The sequence below is a fragment of the Nesoenas mayeri genome (genome assembly GCF_963082525.1).
Source record: "Nesoenas mayeri genome assembly, chromosome: 3".
Taxonomy (NCBI): Eukaryota; Metazoa; Chordata; class Aves; order Columbiformes; family Columbidae; genus Nesoenas; species Nesoenas mayeri.
The window spans coordinates 2121150-2140882 of record NC_137544.1 but is presented as its reverse complement, the minus strand read 5'-3'; the positions used below and the strand labels follow the sequence as shown (position 1 = coordinate 2140882).

The 19733-nt window shown below is 43.1% G+C and overlaps 1 protein-coding gene across 2 annotated transcripts in view; it reads right to left on the bottom strand.

Annotated features, from left to right (window-relative positions):
- The window catches only part of FZD3 (frizzled class receptor 3), a gene marked incomplete at both ends in the record, with an annotated part of 53993 nt that overhangs the window by 26311 nt on the left and 7949 nt on the right, over positions 1-19733 (bottom strand). The window contains one exon of one of the 2 annotated variants that reach the window (XM_080342055.1): positions 1698-1894. In XM_080342055.1, coding sequence (XP_080198181.1) covers positions 1698-1894 — 197 coding nt within the window. The remainder of the gene's footprint in view (positions 1-1697; positions 1895-19733) is intronic. The other variant, XM_080342056.1, reaches the window with a different exon arrangement.

The following is a 19733-nucleotide window of genomic DNA, read 5'->3' as shown; positions in this document are numbered from 1 at the left end:
CAGCCTGTTCCAGGCTCTGCCACCCTCACTGAGAAGAAGTTTCTTCTCAAATTTAAGTGGTAACTCTTGTGTTCCAGCTTGATCCCATGACCCCTTGTCCTATCATTGTTTGCCACTGAGAAGAGCCTGGCTTCGTCCTCATGGCACTCACCCTTTATATATTTATAAACATTAATAAGGTCACCCCTCAGTCTCCTCTTCTCCAAACTAAAGAGCCCCAGCTCCCTCAGCCTTTCTTCATAAGGGAGATGCTCCACTCCCTTAATCATCTTTGTTGCCCTATGCTGGACGCTCTCCAGCAGTTCCCTGTCCTGCTGGAACTGAGGGGCCCAGAACTGGACACAATATTCCAGGGCAGAGTAGAGGGGAAGGAGAACCTCTCTCGATCTATTAACCACCCCCCTTGTAATACATCCCAGGATGCCATTGGCCTTCCTGGCCACAAGGGCACAGTGCTGGCTCATGATCATCCTGTTGTCCACTAGGACTCCCAGGTCCCTTTCCCCTACACTGCTCTCTAACATGTAATTTCCCAACCTATACTGGAACCTGGGGTTGTTCCTGCCCAGATGCAGGACTCTACACTTACCCTTGTTAAATTTCATTAGGTTATTCCCCGCCCAACTCTCCAGTTTATCCAGGTCTCTGGATGGCAGCACAGCCTTCTGGCGTGTCAGCCACTCCTCCCAGCTTGGTGTCATCAGCAAACTTGCTGACAGTCACTCTATTCCCTCGTCTAAATCGTTAATGAATATATTGAATAATATTGGCCCCAGTACTGACCCCTGAGGCACTGCACTAGATACTGGCCTCCAACTAGACTCCGCACCATTGACTACCACTCTCTGGCTTCTCTCCTTAAGCCAGTTTGCAACCCACCTCACTACTCTATTGTCTAGACCACATCTCCTCAACTTAGCTGTGAGGATGCTGTGGGAGACTGTCAAAGGCTTTACTGAAGTCAAGGTAGACCACATCCACTGCTCTGCCATCATCCATCCACCTTGTTACATTCTCATAAAAGGCTATGAGGTTGGTCAAGCATGACTTACCCTTGGTAAAGCCATGCTGACTGCCCCTAATAACCCTCTTATCCTTGATATGCCTTGAGATGGCACCAAGGATAACCTGTTCCATTGCTATAATATACATTATGTATATTCTGTTTCAAATATCATGGAATATTTTTCTGTTATTTGTGTAATGTAAAGCTGCAAACTGTTTGCACACAAGCTCAACAAGAGGTGGATGCTCTGAAAATAGAGCTTTGAGATTTCATACACTCATCAAAATCAGACAGCTCCCCTTTCAGAAGAGACCATGAATCTCTAGCATATGCAATTTTGCCTCGCAGAGAAATTTATAGCAGTATCGCCTATTAAACTTTGGTATAGCAGACAAAACCAGCTCAGTATAATTGACAAAGGAGAAAAAGAGATGGGTATATTCATTCATTTAAGAATATGCATGTGCAGAAATTGCCCACAGAAATTTTCAACTTATCTCTTGGGCAGACGATAGAAATATGACCTGTTTCCATGCCAGGAAACAGGCTGTAAAACACGTGGAAGGGAAAATAAGGGCACTCAGAATGGACCAGATTTAAAATAGCTGTTTCAGAACATAAAGCGTCCTAGATCGTAGTAAAATTTTAACCTGAGATTTTGAAAAATAAAAAAGCCAATAGATTTTCTCACCTTGTGCACTCCATATCCTCGGGCCAAGAGACCCCAAACATCTCCATGAGCTTGGAGCACTCGCTGAACGCTCTCTGGCAGAGCCGGCGACACGGGAGCGTGACACGGCCATACTCCATGCACACCGGGGCATAGAGGGCGCACAGGAACGGGCGGAAATCACGGGAGCATTCCAGATTCACCATGGGATGGAAGGGCTGGAAAAGAAAAAGAACCCAATAAGTACAAACAGCAATTTGGTAGAACACTTCAGCGTGAAGCTGTAATTTGTCTCATGAGGCGTTAGGGCTTTGACAACTGTAACCATGACCTTCTTCTTCTGAATGTTGTTGGCGAAATTGCTCATCGTAACACAGCACTTAAATATTTTAGGAAGACAGGCAGTGAGGAAGCCTGAGGACAATGACAAAGATTCACATGGGACACTTATGTACTCAATTTGCATTAAAATCAACGGCAATCAGACAGCTAAACACCTCTGAGGATTCAGGCTTAGCTTCACACTCTCCAATAAGTCACATAAACTCCTTTTAGTGCTGGTGTGACTGCCAGACACATCACGAACCTCCAGCTGCTTATTTGGTAGAATATGAAATCTTGCATTCAGTTGATGAGATTACAATCTGAGAAATGTCAGATAACGCAAGATTCTTTGACAATATAGAAATACAGCAGACCATGATCCTTATTTTCAGATCACAGCATAATAATTGTAAATAATCTACTCCTTGAGTTTCTTCAGCAGGGCAGCGTTCTCCCTTTATTCTACAAAATGCAAACACGGGATATTTTCCATTGCGTTCTTCCCACGGTGTCTTGTCCAACAGTAACAGTAACAACACTCCTTGGAAGCACCCAAAGCAAATCGATCACAATTAGCCAATATACAGCTGTTCTCAAATATTTCTAAAGACGAAAAAGAAGGGGAAAAGTAGGACAGGGATTTATATCTTAATAAAAACCGGTGCGCGTGGATAATCTTCTTACTAACCCATGTGGGTTCTCTTTAAAACTCCCTAAGAATCAATCAATATATTTGTGTGGCACCTACCACTATACAAAGCCTCGCCATATCTTTGGATATTAATATAAGTTAAATTCTATCCTCTTCGGACTGGAACTACAGAATACCAAAATACATTAGGACTTACAACTCTAGAATAAAACCAAACTGCATGTGAATGCTGAATTATTCTGTTACCTCCAGACAGGAGAAACAGCAGTGACATTCACTTTAATAAGTCACCTCCTTTCCTTGACTTACATTTCAAATCATAGCTCGAAGGGGAAAGGCGACAGTTGCTTGATCAATGGCAAAGCTCATCTGAGCTCCATTCTAGATAGATTCTTATTAAAAGTCCATTATCTTGATACCAGAGTTTCCTCTTGTCCAAGCCCAGCAGGATTATAGAGCAAGAAGTCTAATCTTCACCATTTGTGAGGCAATAGCAGAAGCACAAATGAACCTGATATATATATATATATCTTTCTAAAACCTAAATCTTCTTATAACTGAAGCTGAAGAGTAGGCTGTAGAAAGATTATGTTTTCAAACAGCAATTTCCTAAGAAGTATTTTAAACCACTTCAACAGCTTCTTATTTTCCAAACTATAGAACAGAACAGACCTCACAACAAAAACAGGTCACCTTCTGTGGCAAAATAGTGACAATTACCAGAAACAAGGAGGAAAAGTTTCACACTTCAGTTCTTCCTTATCCCCCCCTTATTCTTCCATTTCTTCCTATATGCCTCCTTTTCTTTGCAAAAGGGTTATTTTTGGAATATAAGATGCATCCATGCTGTGATTTTATTGATTTTTTTAAACATAAATATGATTTACTAAGCTGATTAAATCCTCTTTAGTGCTATGCAATTCTGGAAATGTTTGACGTGTCACCAAAGCCGCGCAATTCAACAAGAACCGCATAAACCTTCAGAGCTATTGACAAGGAAAAAGGAAGCGACAGTTGGAAAGTATTAATATTTACATTTAGAAGCTCATTGTTACTCAAGGAACACTTTCTGTACCACTGGGCATTTACTTCAGGTGCACATGTGGTTTTATTTTTAAAGGGTTATTGCCTATCACACAGTTAAAGGTATTGGTTGACAACACGGATCCAAGAAACGGATTCGAAGTTAAGACACCTGAGACAACCAGGAAAACATAATATAATAGTCTTCCTTTATTTGATACAAAGGGAAAGTAAAACTCCACTTGTATTTCAGGAAGTGTTTAACTTTCTTTTTGTTTCAAAGAACCTGGAAAATAAGAAAATGAAGTTATATCTTTATCCTTCTATGTTGTCGCTGATTCACATTTCAATTTTCATTAAGAACTATTTGCTTTTTCTTGTAAAAACTTACTTCTTTAGAGTCCTTTTGTAGTTTTGCTCTCCTGATGGGTATTTTAAGGATCCTGCTCAGTCAGGATTTTATCTTATTACTTCCATTTTCCTCAAATACATCTATTTCAGAATTCTAAATCATGCTGCCTCTTTTGTTTACCCAAAGTGCTTATTAGATTCTTATTAGAATATGTTTTCAAAATCATTTTGATTTTTATATACCAGAAGTTGTGAGGGTAAGTATATTAACTGATGATTGCACAACGACCAATAGTCATACCCTTAATAAACACAAATATATTTGTTTCATAGCCTGAATTTTGCAAAAGGACAAGTAACAAAGCAGGTTAAGGGAACAGAGAGTGACCAGCATCTCCCTGTATCCTGTTGATCCTACGAGGGACTGGCGGCTGTTGAAATGGCTTTTGGCCAACTCCAGAGGACACTGGGCAACGGTGTCCCAGGGAAAATTGGAACCGAGACAGGAAACATCCAAAAATGGGGATGCAGATGGTGCTTTTTGGCAATGAAAGGGCACTCACCATCCGAGCAGCGTGTTCCCTGGCTGTCGCCCTCAGGGCTAAGTTACAGGGATTCAAAGGCGCAAGATGCCGGACAGCTGCTGAACAGCGGCTTGTGCTGCCATCCAAGTCTGGTGGACAACAGGGTGACCATGAGCCAACAATGTGCCCTGTGGCCAAGAGGCCAATGGGACCTGGGGTGCATGAGGAAGAGTGTGAGCAGCAGGTCAGGGAGGTTGTTCCTCCCCCTCTGCTCTGCCCTGGGGAGGCCCCATCTGCAGTTGTGGGTCCAGTGCTGGGCTCCCCAGTTGAAGAAGGACAAGGAATTACTGGAGAGAGTCCAGGGAGGGACACAAAGATGCTGAGGGGTCTGGAGCATCTTTGTGATGAGGAGAATGAGAGAGCTGGGGCTGTTGAGCTGGAGAAGAGAAGCTGAGAGGGATGTGATCAATGGGATCAATATGTCAGGGTGGGTGTCAGAGGATGGACCAGACTCTGTTCAGTGGTGCCCAACGCCAGGGTGAGGGGCAACGGGCACAGACTGAAACACAGGAGGTTCTATGTGAACATGAGCAGCAACTTGTTTGCTGGGAGGTGCCAGAGCCTGGCCCAGGCTGCCCAGAGCGGGTGTGGAGTCTCCTGCTCTGAGACATTCAAACCTGCCTGGACCCACCTGTGTGATCTGCTCTGGTGACCCTGCGTGGGGATCTCCAGAGGTCCCTTCAACCCCAGCCAGGCTGTGGGGCTGTGATTCTAAGGTCCCATTTATTTTCCAAGACACCCAAATGGGCCTGGACGATGAGGCCCAAGATCTGCCCTCTCTTGGGCCTGATACATACAACACAGGGTCTGTGTGGAGATTCATTCCCTTCTGGCACGGCAGCTGGAGGTTGGGTTGAAGATGCTGAAATATCTGAAGTAACACGAGTGTCACTGAATCTTCCCTCACAAAGTCCCCCAGAAGGCACATTAGAGCTGCAGAAAACAAGTCTGGTTCTGAGTATGGCCTCGGTATACTCCTTAAAACCCAGTACAGATACACTCAGCCCCAACAACACCGGAAAAATACACTTAAGTAGGGTTAATTTAATAGGACTGTTCGCCTAGTGCTGGCTGTTCTGTTTCGCAGCAGCTCCAGGCCTCTCTCACACCATCCTGCTATTCAAAATAGCAACAGCAGGCAGACAAAAACTCTCTTATGAATTATATCAAATCAGTTTATCTTAAAATCATGATGAGGCTAAGCTAGACAGCACAAGAAAAAACCCTACAACCGCTCCTCAAAATGCAGAAAAAGAGACTCGCTTCCATTTGTGCCTGTGAGCAGCTCGGGCTGTAAGCTCGCTGTCTCTAAAATTACCATTTTCATTGCAGTGCCTAAGATGAAAAGTCACTTCCATCTACCGATCATGTTGTTCACTATTAAAAACAAAGCCAGAGAGATTAAGAGACTTTTTTATGCTCTTGCCTAAGGATGCAGATAAATACTTAAGGAGAGATAAACACTTCTTCAGTCTTGAAGGTACTTAAGTATTTAAAATATGCCAAATCGCATAACTGTATAATATTTCTACAGTTGTACACCCACTGGTTCTTCTAACCCGGAGAACGATCTTTATGACCATGCCAATTCCAAACCCAGTGCTAAGAGCAACATTGTGAATCTGACTTGTTCCAGGCTGATGCAGAACACTCTCACCCCTCCTCTGCTTTGCGGTGCAGCTGTTGCGTAGCAAATATAACCCAAAAATGTAAGCACTGCTTTTCTCTGAGCACTCCACCCTTACCCATCTCTTCCTTCTCTCTTCTCCAGAATTTTCTTTGCTCGTAGCGAAGCTGCTTTGAGAAATTCCCCAATTCCCAGCAGTGTGGTCCCAGCTCCTTCCCTCCCTACAATTCCCATCTGCTCAAGATGTTTGCATGGCCATGCTCTAACAAACTGTAGATATTTCCTATGGTTTTCTGTGGTGTTTGGTTTTGGTTTTGTTTTGGTTTTGGTTCTTGTTGGGCTTTTTTTTAGAAAAGGATGAAAGTCAAAGGGAAGCCAGAATGGCACATGTAGATTTTTCACCCCCAAATACATTTTTAAACACATTCTCACTTTCAGTTACAGAGCAAGAGCAATAACTATCTGTAAAAACACTGTGGAACTGTGTTACACGTTCAGACTTCTTGTATTACTGAGATATGTCACAATAAACCAAATTCTACCTTTTATTTCCCACAGCAGTAGCCATTTAATTGGCTGTCGCTTGGGCAGTGACACTATTGCAAGATTTAAACAAAACAACTTTAATTATTCTGTTTACATGTTCCTCTCTTTTAACAGAAAACTAACCAGGACGCATTCTCATAAACTCACAGACAGAAGGAGGGAACTTCTCCTCCCTCAGGCTCACGGGATGAGAGCGATGCTATGACTATCAATTACTGCTGCAATTCTCTGGTGGACGCAGCCGCCTCGGGGCACATCCTGTCTCAGACCAGCTACATCATCTGCTCCCGGTTGCCTGTGTTTGTATTTAGCTCGCCGTTCATTAAGAAAATACCCTGAATCGTATCTCAAAGTGCATGGGTAATGATGCTTTCCAGGCTGCCTCCCAAGTGGGATCACAGAAGCTGCAGATTTAACTCTTCAGACAACTGCTGGTTAGAGTGAACATGTCACTATCTCCTGCTTTTGATACCTACAGGTCTTCTCCAACCAACCTGCCCTCACAGCTCTGACAGTTCATGTCAATGGTCTCTAGAGACTGTTACAGGCAGAATTGGTTTTCACAGCACCCCAGCCTGGTTGGGTTGAAGGGACCTCTGGAGATCTCCCAGCCCAACCCAGCTGCTCACGCAGGGTCACAGAGCAGATCACACAGGTGGGTCCAGGCGGGTTTGAATGTCTCAGAGTAGGAGACTCCACACCCGCTCTGGGCAGCCTGGGCCAGGCTCTGGCACCTCCCAGCAAACAAGTTTCTGCTCATGTTCACATGGAGCCTCCTGTGTTTCAGTCTGTGCCCGTTGCCCCTCACCCTGGCGTTGGGCACCACTGAACAGAGTCTGGTTCATCCTCTGACACCCACCCTGACATATTGATCCCATTGATCATATCACTCTCAGCTTCTCTTCTCCAGGCTGAACAGTTTTCTTGAAACAGTGGGAATCTGTTCTCTGATGGCTCTGACCTACACGCTCCTCAGAATCCTTCTAGGTTTGCTGTATCACATCGCCACACTGGTACACAAACGTAACCTGAAAATATTTGCTGTAAGCAAATATCTTGAGCTGTATAACTGCTGTAGTACTTGAACTGCCAATGCTGCCATCAAATGAGGCTGTACTTGGGAATCCAGCCTTAACCATGCTGGTGTTTTCTACAGAAATCCAGGGAGTGCTCACACAGGCACAGCAGGGCTGGTGCTTTGCAAAGAGCACTGAGCAGGGGCACCAATCGCTTTCAAAAGGAGCACAAGTGTGATGGGAGTGGCTGAGGGACCTGGGGGGGTTAGCTGGAGAACAGGAGCTGAGGGGAGACCTTCTGATCTCTGAACTGCCTGAAAGGAGCTTGGAGCCAGGGGGGTCGGGCTCTGCTCTCCAGGAACAAGCGCCAGGAGCAGAGGAAACGGCCTCAAGTTGTGCCAGGGGAGGTTGAGGTTGGATGTGGGGAACAATTTCTTCCCCAAAGGGCTGTGGGGCATTGGAACAGGCTGCCCAGGGCAGTGCTGGAGTCATCATCCCTGGAGGGTTGGACAGACGGACATGAGGTTCTCAGGGACACGGGTTAGTGCTAGAGTTGGTTAGGTTATGGTTGAACTCAATGATCCTGAGTGTCTCTTCCAACTGAAATGATTCTATGATTCTATGAAAAAAAACTGTAGCTGGATCTAACAGAAAGCTGCTTCTTTTCCCACTCAGTTTGTTCCACTCAGATAGTGCCACACGGCCATGGATGTAATGGCTGCAAAAAGTGACAGGAATAGCCAGATGTGTAAGGGGACGGCCACTTCTCTTGGAACCCACCCACACTTGCTCAGCTGCACGTGACTCTGGAAGCGCAGCTTTATTACAGACACTTTATTTTCCAAAGGCAATGGGTTAATTTGCCCACGCCTGCTTTTAATGCACAGTGCCAAGGCCAATTTAGTGTACAGCACTTAGCATAATGCACACTCAAAGCTTACAGAATCATTAACTTCCTGGTCTGAAGAAGCTTTGGTCTGCTTTGTATTCTTAAATTATTCTTAGCTCTGCACAGTGATGGAGGTGTGAAAACCCAAATGCGGTACCAATAGCAATGAACACCAATGGGTATTTTCTCATTATCTATGGGAACCCTTATGAACCACACAACCTATCGCCTTCCGATATCCCATGTCTCAAAATTTGATGTTCGCTGGAAAAATTACAGTTGCAATGAGGATTAGATTGACACTGGGCTACTTTAGGGACTGGGAAGTAAAAAAGATTCAGATTGTTTTGCCTTAGCACTAAAAATATACTTCCACATTTAAATAGCTATTAAGTCACCCCAACAATAAAAATGTCAGGTAGTTAGTACGGTTTTAAATTATATTTTTCTCGTGCTATAGGTTGAACCAGACAATAACCTTGTTACTCACTTTAAAACAGAAGACCAATTATTTCACCTGCCTTGCGAAAGCGCAGCAATCATGCAAACCATCCTGAGCTTTCTGGGCTGCAAACAGACAGCTGAGGTTAATTTCACAACTGCAGAAAAATATAAGTAGGATAAAGATGAAAGTAGTTAAAAGCCAGCAAACTACATTAATCTCTGTCTATGTGACTAAAGAGCAAAGCCATCTGCTCTTGTTCTTTAAAGAGGTCTCGTGCTTCATTTGAAATTCTGAAGTTCCTTTGGACGACACTGAAAAGATGGCATCCATCTGTCAATGTGCACTTCTAAACGTGATCGTGATGTTTTAGGGACCGACGAATGCAGATGGGTGGTCCTGGTAACAATTTCCATTTGCAAGAAGTGTTAGTTTTTCTAAGACAGCTGAGACTGCTTGGACTTCCTCACCATACGCCCACTATGACGGGCTTGGGACAACTCCAAAATATCCCAGAGAAATAAATATGTAGTCCTCTGGATGGTATTTTAGATATTATTAAGACGCTATAAGGCACACTTGCCTAGAAAAGCAAGAGACTATTCGGCAGGAGCTGTAAGCCTTGGCAAAATAATATTTGTCACTTAAATGACACATTTCTATCTCCTTCCGAGTACAAACCGCATGCGATCGCTGCTTTGATGCCTGCTGAAAAACACACCAGCGCCGCTGTTGCTGTGGGAAGGAGCAAGATACCCGTTACGAGAAGCGGCGCGTTAGTGATAACGAGCTTTTCTTTCCATCAACTCCGCCACCACAGCCTGATCTGCATGTCAAGGACTCACGGACTAATTGCCAGCTCAAGGGAGGTCTGTGTCCTTGAGGAATAACAGGAGCGAAGAGTATTAATATAACCAACTCGCTGCTGGTGTGGCGCTCCAAAATTTATCTTGCTGAGCGAAGGAGAAAAGCATTTGTTATGAAGATTTCTTGGAGGACTTGATTGACACTGACTTGAGAGCACACAATGGAGTTGGGAGCCAGATCGAGTTCTTCGGAGCACATAAAAAGGGAATTTTCAAAGCCTGGAAGGGAAGATCCCGATAAGGACGTAGCCAAGTTGCAAAATCACCAATCAGATTAGCTTCGTCTTTTCATTTTTACTGCCATCAACATACAGAATGACAGTGTCTGGCACCTAATAAATGACATTAATATCCTGCAGAATAAAGTCAGAGAAGCTGGATTTCTAAAATACAATGAAAGTAACACTGAATCACAGAATGTTAGGGATTGGAAGGGACCTCAAAAGATCCTCTAGTCCAATCCCCCTGCCGGAGCAGGAACACTTAGATGAGGCTATTTCTCAAGGGCTTGATGACTTTCTGCTGTTCCATGTGTGACTTTGCTAACTGTGGTTTTTTACATGATGTAAACGTACATGTTTTTATATGACATAGCAGAATATCTAAGAGAGCTTATTATTCTAAGCCAATGTGGACTATACCAAGCTCCATGTTTTCCACTGGGCTGAGGACAGAAGAAAGCTGCTATTTCCTGAATTCTGACCTTCAAGGTGCTTCTTGACAGGCTAACCAAGGGAATCTACAGTGTGCTGACCCCCTTAAAAGTAAACTTGCCCTGTGCAATTGTCATAATCAACCTCCTATATGGCTGTGAAATGAGGACAAATTACAGTTGTCATCTAATGCACTTCAGGGAGCAGTTTCACAACAGGCCACCAGCCTCCTTTGCACTGACCTGGGCTTAAGATTGATTTAAATTGCCCACAAAACCAACCTCTAAGCCACATGTACTGTATTTGGACCATTAGTAGCATAAAAAATCAGGATAAGATCCTGAATGCCAAGACCTTTAAGTGTTAGCATCTAAATATCATTCCTGTAGGCTTAGGATAAAGCTTTATAATACACTGAGGCTGATCAATTAGCTTTTTTCTAAGCTTAGTTTAGCTCCTTACTGACCTTATAATAGGTTTGGGCAAATAAAAGAGGTGCCAAAGGGACATGTTACTGGGTAAAAAACTGGCACAGCTAAACTCATCTTTCAAGTAATTAACACTGAACGCTAAGCTTGGGATATCCAATGTGTTCATAGATTCACAGGATCATTTTGGTTGGAAAAGACCTTTCAGATCATCAAGTCCAACTGTTAACTGAGCACTGTCTTAACTACCTAAAACAGAGTTCAACTGCCCTAGATGCAACTAGACCCAGAAAACGTTACGAGAATGTGTTTAAGGCAAACTTTTGAGTTTTATAGCACTATTTCCACAACATGGAATACAAAGACTTTGTGCTATAGTGGAGAATGGGCGTTGATGGCACTAAAACCCAGGAGCACAACCTTTTGCAGCCAGAAGGCTGCAAGAGAAAAATAAAACACATGAAATGACTTCAAGAAGCTCTATTTGCTGCTCTCTCGGCATCCCGTCTGCTGTCAAAATCATCTCATCAAATTCTTTTACCAGCCAAAACACCTGGTCGCATTTATGAGAAAGCGATGGCAGATTCAGTCATCATAACAAATACATTTACTGTTTGACCTTTGAACATCAGTGTTCTCAAAGCAGGAGTCATCATTCAAAAACTCTCATGTCTTTCCTGGTTGCATTAGAATTGACGTCTCCTTGGGCAGGGGTTAAATTACTTAATTTTACTTCTCTGAAAGCCCATCAAGAGTCTAACTGAAATATTTCAGGGAATGATATCACAACATGTACTAGGATTACAGAATCACAGAATATCAGAATTGACTGGGTTGGAAAAGACCTCGGAGATCATCATGTCCAACCCTTGGTCCAACTCCAGTCCATTGACTAGATCATGGCACTAAGTGCCATGGCCAATCTCAGTTGAAAAACCTCCAGGGCCGGTGAGTCCAGCACCTCCCTGGGCAGCCATTCCAATGCCTGACCACTCTCTCTGCACTGAATTGCTTTCTAATAGCCAGCCTCAATTTCCCCTGGCAGAGTTGAAGCCCATGGCCCCTTGTCCTATTGCTGACTGCCTGGGAGAAGAGCCCAATCCCCACCTGGCTAGAACTGCCCTTCAGGTAGTTGTAGAGAGTGCTGAGCTCACCTCTAAGCCTCCTCTTCTCCAGACTAAACAAGCCCAGCTCCTTCAGCCTCTCCCCATAGGGCTTGTGTTCAAGTCCCTTCCCCAGTCTTGTTGCTCTTCTCTGGACCCGCTCCAGCACTTCAATCTCTTTCCTGAGCTGAGGGGCCCAGAACTGAACACAACACTCCAGGTGTGGCCTCCCCAATGCAGAGCACAGGGGAAGGATCACTGCCCTTGTCCTGCTGACCACGCTGGTTTGGATACAGGACAGGATCCCATTGGCCTTCTTGGCCACCTGGGCACACTGTTGGCTCATGTGGAGCTTCCTGTCCATTAGTCCCCCAGGTCCCTTTCTGCCTGGCTGCTCTCCAGCCACTCTGTGCCAGCCTGGAGCGCTGCAGGGGGTTGTTGTGGCCAAAGCGCAGCACCCGGCACTTGGCCTTGTTGAACTTCATCCCATTGGAATAGGCCCATTTTTCCAGTCTATCCAGATCCCTCTGCAGAGCCCTCCTGCCTTCCAGCAGGTCAACACTCCCTCCCAACTTGGTGTCATTGTTACTTTGTTCTTAGATTGTCACTTTGTTGTGTACTATTATATATAAAAAAACCAAAACTAGTTGTGCCAAATGACTTTGCAGCTGTGTTTGGCTACATATTGAAACTTTTCTTGACTCTGCCCAGTATTTATTGCCCAAATTGAAAATCAAATGAATACTCAGGTAATATAATAATGTCTCTCTAACAACAGTAAAGTCGGGGGGTGGTATATATGGCTTGGAAAGAAACAAGAGCACAATACCGATCCAGTACCACTATGTACATAAATAACATGATGCAAACTGAACCAAGAACATAATCTGTTGGATTAATACTGTAAAAAGTATTCTGAAAGAAATTATCTGCAAAATGAATGCTAACATTCGAACAGCTGGGTCTTAATCTAACATTACAAACCATCTGTTACATCTACATACCAGTAAAAACACATACACACACACAGACGTACACATACATATGTCAACAGTTGGATAGGAGGGGAGATTTGCATCTTCGGGTCTCAAAATAAAGGATATTTCACAGGGTAATATTTAAAACATTTTGTGGATTGGCTTGACAACTATTTATTTTCTTTCCCTCACAATTCCAGGAAGGCTCCACTACCAGTCTGTACCATTAATCTGTCTCTTGGTATAGATAATTCTAAAAATTAGCAGGTTGTTTCACATGTATAACCAACACAGGATAGTTTTCCTGGCTGTGTGGTCTACACTGTACAAGCCCTGCAGTCCTGTATATGCATTTATTGGAGTATTATCCAATTCCAGTCAAGCTGCACCACCTCCAAATCTCAATTCAACAGCAGTTTCCACTTCATTTTTCAGAGTTACTCTGCTAGAACTGTTAAAATTTATCCTGTCTCTCATACACCAATTACAGTTTTCAGACTATTTTGATTGTAAGGATTCTCAGGGGATTACATGTGGTTTAGCTGATTTCTAACACAAGAAAAGTAAAGCTGCAGTAGTTAGTGCTCTTCACATTGGGTAGAGGTGGGCAGATCATTATATAATCCAGGTTTTATTCAGGAAAATTTGGATATTTGCCTGGAAGCTCAAGTAAAAAACCAGCAGTGTTATCTCTCAGTGTTCCCAGGGGCTCCACGGAGAATCGTCCTGTCTTGCTGCTGTTATTGCAAGTACAATAAAGCCATTAAAACACATAAAAGCTCACCTGGATAGTTGAACCTTGGGATCAACTTTCTGTATTTTGGTGTGTGTGTATTTAGGAAGAGAATTTTCTCTCGTTATTGTAACTCTACAGTGATTCTACACATTCCAACCAAATGTTGATTCTATCTACTGGATGGCTTTTTTAACTTTTAAGAGATTGTCCATCCCAATATTTATTTGTTACCTAATTAGAATTACAACAGGGTCAATAAGTGGGCACTTTCACTTCATCAGACAGTAACACGAAACAGAAACGTTAAGACTAAGAAAATCTCAATTTATTCCAACATATGAAATGAAAATTAATTCCTGCTCAAAACAGAAGCGTTAGATAATTAGTTGGTGACTTCGATGTAAATAATTAACCATTTTTAAAAACCATGGCTGAACAGAGCAGCTGTAAATTAAAATTCAATATTCATCAGGGGATCCAGTCCCTCCCACTTAGTGCCAAGTTAATGAGGTCACTGCTGAACTCTACAGGGGAGGACAGGGAAAGAGAATTACAAAAAACAATTGCAATTGTCCACCGCTTTTCCAGCTGTTATCCACCTCACACACGTCTGAAGGACCAGTTCTGAAAGCCGCACCAAAACTGTCAAATTAAGAATAAAACCAAGCTCCTAAAGTCGATTTTTCTTCCCTACAGTTAATAATTGACCAGCTAAATATTTGACAGGAATCCCCACAGTGCCTCGGTTTCTTTGTTTCTGCGGCACCCTAAAAGCGTGCTGGCTTCTCTCAAAATACATTAAATAATAGTTTGCCCTCCAAGGGCCAGAAGTTTGTCCCTGTTGAGGACAAAGTTTGTGTGTGGTTCGTTCTCTTCTGTTTCACTCGTTATTTTGGGAAAAACTGCTCCCATGGTGTATCCCGCGTGTCTTTGAAACACCCTCGACAAGTAGGATGAGCCCTAACACAATAACGGGATTAATAAGACAGTGGGAGAAGGGGAACACGGATGGAAGGAAACAAGGGAACACAAAAAGGTGACGCATGTGAGGCCCCTCCACAGGATGACAGACCCAAACTATTTTCCAGTTAAATAAATAAAGAGATGCAAATATCTATAGGCGTTGCAGAAGAAGTAAGTCTTCAAAAGAGATTTCAAACAGTGACACTCAAGTGTACTCTGTGTGCCAGGGTCTGTCTGGAACACGTGGCGGGGGGGGTTGCAATGAGGGAATCGACAGAAAATGGAATTAGTGGGATCAAATGATAAAAGAGCCAGGCAGATAAATAGGCAAGACTCCATTAAATAGCTTGGAGATGTAAGGGTGATGCAAGACAATGGGAGATAAGTGTGTTTTCCCATTGATTGCTTCTTTGAATAATTGCCCAACACTGCAAAAATCCCTTTTATCTACACAGATATATATATATACACAGGTGTCCAAAAGGCTGGAAAATGCAATTGAGCAAAGCCCAGGTGTGGGGCTTGAAGGTGGGGAAGCCAAAAGAGCTGGAAACCTGCTGTGATAAGCCCCCGTTGTCTGGCAGAGCACATAAGATCAGTTTGGGGCCATTTCTGTTGCGAAGAACCATAGCAAGTTCACAGAGAGTTGCTTTTCCAGCTCCCTTTGTCACTTAAACCTCCAAAGCAGCAGGATGGGGACAGGAGAGTGGGTGGGAGTGTATGGACGTGCATTTGTTAATGTTTCATGATGAGTTTTGTTTAATAGCTTGCTCAATTTTACTCGTACTTACCTCCCGGGTGAGGACTAACACCCGAAGATCAAAACTGCATTCTTTAATCCTCTCGGATGGATACAACAGGTTCCGGCAGAGGAATCAGCTGCCACTGTAGAACCACAAGCCATAGATCTTTTATAGTCCTGGTTTCAATTCAACGCCCCTTTCTTGAGTCCCCTCCGTGACCCTGGCTAATAAGAACAACTCGTACAAAGTGGGAGGGGAACCAAAGCCTAAAATTTCAAAGCCTGGAAGCTTAGTATTTCCAGACAAAAGCAACAGCCTCCTGTTGTGTAAGGGAAAAAAAAGCAAGTGATGGATCAGAAGAATTACGTTGCCTTTTTGTGATGCCACTTAATTAAGGTTACGCTGAAGAACAGGAGAAATATTCTTGTAGTTGCAAAGTAAGACTAAGAAAAATGTCTGTGAACTCTTCAGGATTTGGGGTTTTTCAGGAGTTTAACCACAAGATTTTGTAGAAGTGCAGCTGGAGGGCAAATTTTCAAATCAGACCATTTAAATGATGTTTCTTCTACATGAGGTAAGGACTATTCTTCTCTAAGAATCAGACAATTTGTCATTCAAAAAGTCACCATGGACAATCTGAAGACAAACTAACTTTGTTGTTCTTTAAGAAATCCATATCAAACTTTAATTATTTAACACATTTGTAAAATATGCAGATAAACTGTCCCAGAAGGCACTTAATATCCTGTGACACACGTTTTTGTTTCCTTGATTCTTTTCTTTATTATTGACAGGAAGCATCAAAACTGAAATCCAAGGTCAAACTTTATTACCATATTCTTCTCTGCAGTTATATTTCCATATCGCACCTGCCCAGATCAGACCACGATGCTAAAAATGTCCAGTAAAGAACCAAAAAGAATAGGAATCCAACTGATGGGTCTGCTGATTCTGAATGGTGTGTATTCATTCACTCCTCCGCAAAACACCATGCGCAGATGTTAGATAATTGACAGTATGACTGAATTATTACGAAGGGAAAAAATGTAATACATGTAAGTTTTCTGACAAAAATATTTAAAATGTGAACGATGCTTTTGCACCTGTGAGGGCACAAAAGCTAAATGAATGGCTGACCACAATTTTCCCATTGAATTTTAAAAGAAAGATGTTTCTCCTTGCTCGGTGCCACAAACATGACAACTCTTGTTCTACAAATCAAGAAACAGGGAATATAAACAAGTTTACAAATTGAAAGCAACTTCTAAAAGATAAATTTCAGATTTCTACAACATACAAAGATGAGCTACAAGGAGCCTTCCTCCCTTGTTCAAATTCAAATTAACCAGCCCTTTGTGCTTCTGTTTTCTCCTCTTTTCAAATTTCCTCCCTTGTTTCCATAGGAACCCCCTGGCTGACAAACCACCGAGCAGAGCCAGAGGCCAAGCTTAGCAAGGGGTGTGAAAAGGGGAGAGAGTCAAAGGGCAGAATTTGGCTGGGGAGAATCAAGATGCCAACCTTTGTCACCCCCCAAAGCGGGGGTAACCATAGGAACTGACTCTGCGGGACAAGGATGGGAGGAGGAGGAAGGAGAATCATGGCCAAATTCACAAGACGGGGAACGAAACGGGAAAGGAGTCATTAAAAACGCAACGCTAGAACCTACAGGGAAAGTAAATCATCCTACAAATATAAAAAAAAATAAACCATAAAGGATTGAGTGTCCAACTTTGCACTGGTTTTAAGTTCTCATAATAGCATCACATTAATTTATATGACACCACAGGGAAACTGGGCAGATCTGATTTTCAAATCCAACACAACTATTTAATGTTCTCCTGAAATGAAGCAGAATCATAGAATCCCAGCCTGGCTGGGGTTGGAAGACACCTCTGGAGATCCCCCAGTCCAACCCAGCTGCTCACGCAGGGTCACAGAGCAGATTACACAGGTGGGTCCAGGGGGTTTGAATGTCTCAGAGCAGGAGACTCCACACCTGCTCTGGGCAGCCTGGGCCAGGCTCTGGCACCTCCCAGGAAACAAGTTTCTGCTCATGTTCACATGGAGCCTCCTGTGTTTCAGCCTGTGCCCGTTGTCCCTCATCCTGTCACTGGGCACCACTGAAAAGAGCCTGGTCCATCCTCTTCACACCCACCCCGAGATATTGATCAGCATTGATAAGATCCCTTCTCAGACTGGGCCAGCTTGTCTAGACTGGGCTTTTGCTATGAAAGGTTGGACCAGATGATCCTTGTGGTCCCCTCCAACCTGGTATTCTACGATTCGATGATTCTCCTCTGCAGGCTGAACAGCCCCAGCTCTCTCTTCCTTTCCTCCTAAGAAAGATGCTCCTGTCTCCTAATCATCTTTGTAGCCCTTTGACTTTGAAGATGTTTTCTAAATGTCTCACAGATAACTGGAAACAACACAGCTTTAGGAAGATTGTTATTGAGCTATGGTTTCAAACATGCAGAGACAGTTTACACTAACAGTGCTACAAAATATGGAAGATAATCTAGTCATTGTCACTGCAAGAGCAATCTGACAGCGCAGATTTACATACAGTATATTAAAATGGTACTGCATTCATATACTACATAAAATATAGATTTGGGACACTTATTTTTGTACCTTGTAAACGAGACAGCAGGAGGATGAGGCATGAAACAGCTCTATAAAATTACAAATGATACTTAAAGGAAAAAATATGGTCCAACTGCTCACTGTATCTTTAGCATTAAAAGTAGGGACATAAAATCAACAGGCGGTTTGTTGGAAGAAAAAACAAAACAAAACACAACAACAGCAATTTTTTCACGCACCACCTTAAGTTCTGTAACTCTTTGCCACTGGTTTCTGTGGATGCTAAAAGAACGTTTGAGTTCAGGAAGAAAACCGATCAATTTGTGGAAAAATACATCCGAGGTTATTAACGCAAGCCCTGATTTCCAAGCCCCAGGCTGCTGACCATGGGAGAACAGATGGCAGATGGTGGGTGGGTGCTACACACCCGACCTGCTCCGTATGTCACCCGCTTAGGGTCACCAGCGGGTGACAGAACACCCGGCTGAGCACAGCTCTGCTCTGAATTCATGTCACTCTTCTTGGGTTCCTACATTTATCCATCTCCTCCCCATTTCCATTTCTTCTAGCCTGTCTCTCATACTAAAGATATTCTTTAAAAGCACATTTTATAAAAATGCTATTGTTTTGCAGGTCTGAAGTGTCGCAAAACTGAGTAATGAACTCAGTTCTAAAGCGCTGGGTTCCTTCAGTACCAGCTTGGTGCTACATTTAAGACAAGCACAGGCTCTGTTTCCTTCAGAAAGTCACCAAACCCTCATACATTTGCACCTCTTAATGACCAGGATACAAAATGGGGAGTAAAGCAGCTGCACACAAGTGAGGCATATGTGAATTTCAGAAGATTCGTCCTTTGAACATTAAAATCATGCTTTGGTGAATCCTTCTCATACCGCGGAACACAACAGCTTCACAGCCACACAGGAACATCCCATTGATACAAAAAATTATTCAAATCCATAAAAGCCATCCCAACTGTCTCTAAAATCACCACAAATGTCTCCCAAAACGAAGAAGTGAACTGCAGGCATACCAGCAAGAGAAATGCAGCTGCTCCTTGGGCATTTATTTCATACTTATTCTCTTGTCTTGACAGCCTTTTGTGGCTTTATTTCTGAATCCGATTGTCCTATAATTAGAACCATCATCACACACTAGAGAAAGCATGGAAGCACCTTTTCCAAATGACCCGTAAAATAAAAAGTTCATCCTAGCCAAGCCATACAACTTTTATCTAGTTGACTGCATCTAGTTATCTGCATCACTGACAACTTTTTGCACAAAAAACATGTTCTGAAAGAATGGCAAGTCAAAAAGACGGAAAACTAAAGAGCTTCCAGCCTATTATGTCAGCTTACAGGTTATAAGTCAGATATCTAAACAGTCTTCACATTAGAAGAGTGTAAAGGGGGAAGAGAAAGGTCTTGCTGGTAACTTGGACCAAACAAAAGTGGTGACTTGATTGTCCAGAGGAGAATTTACGCTTGCAGATATAAAGCTACAACTGACTATAAAGCACATCATCATTTAACTATTCAAAATAAATTCATG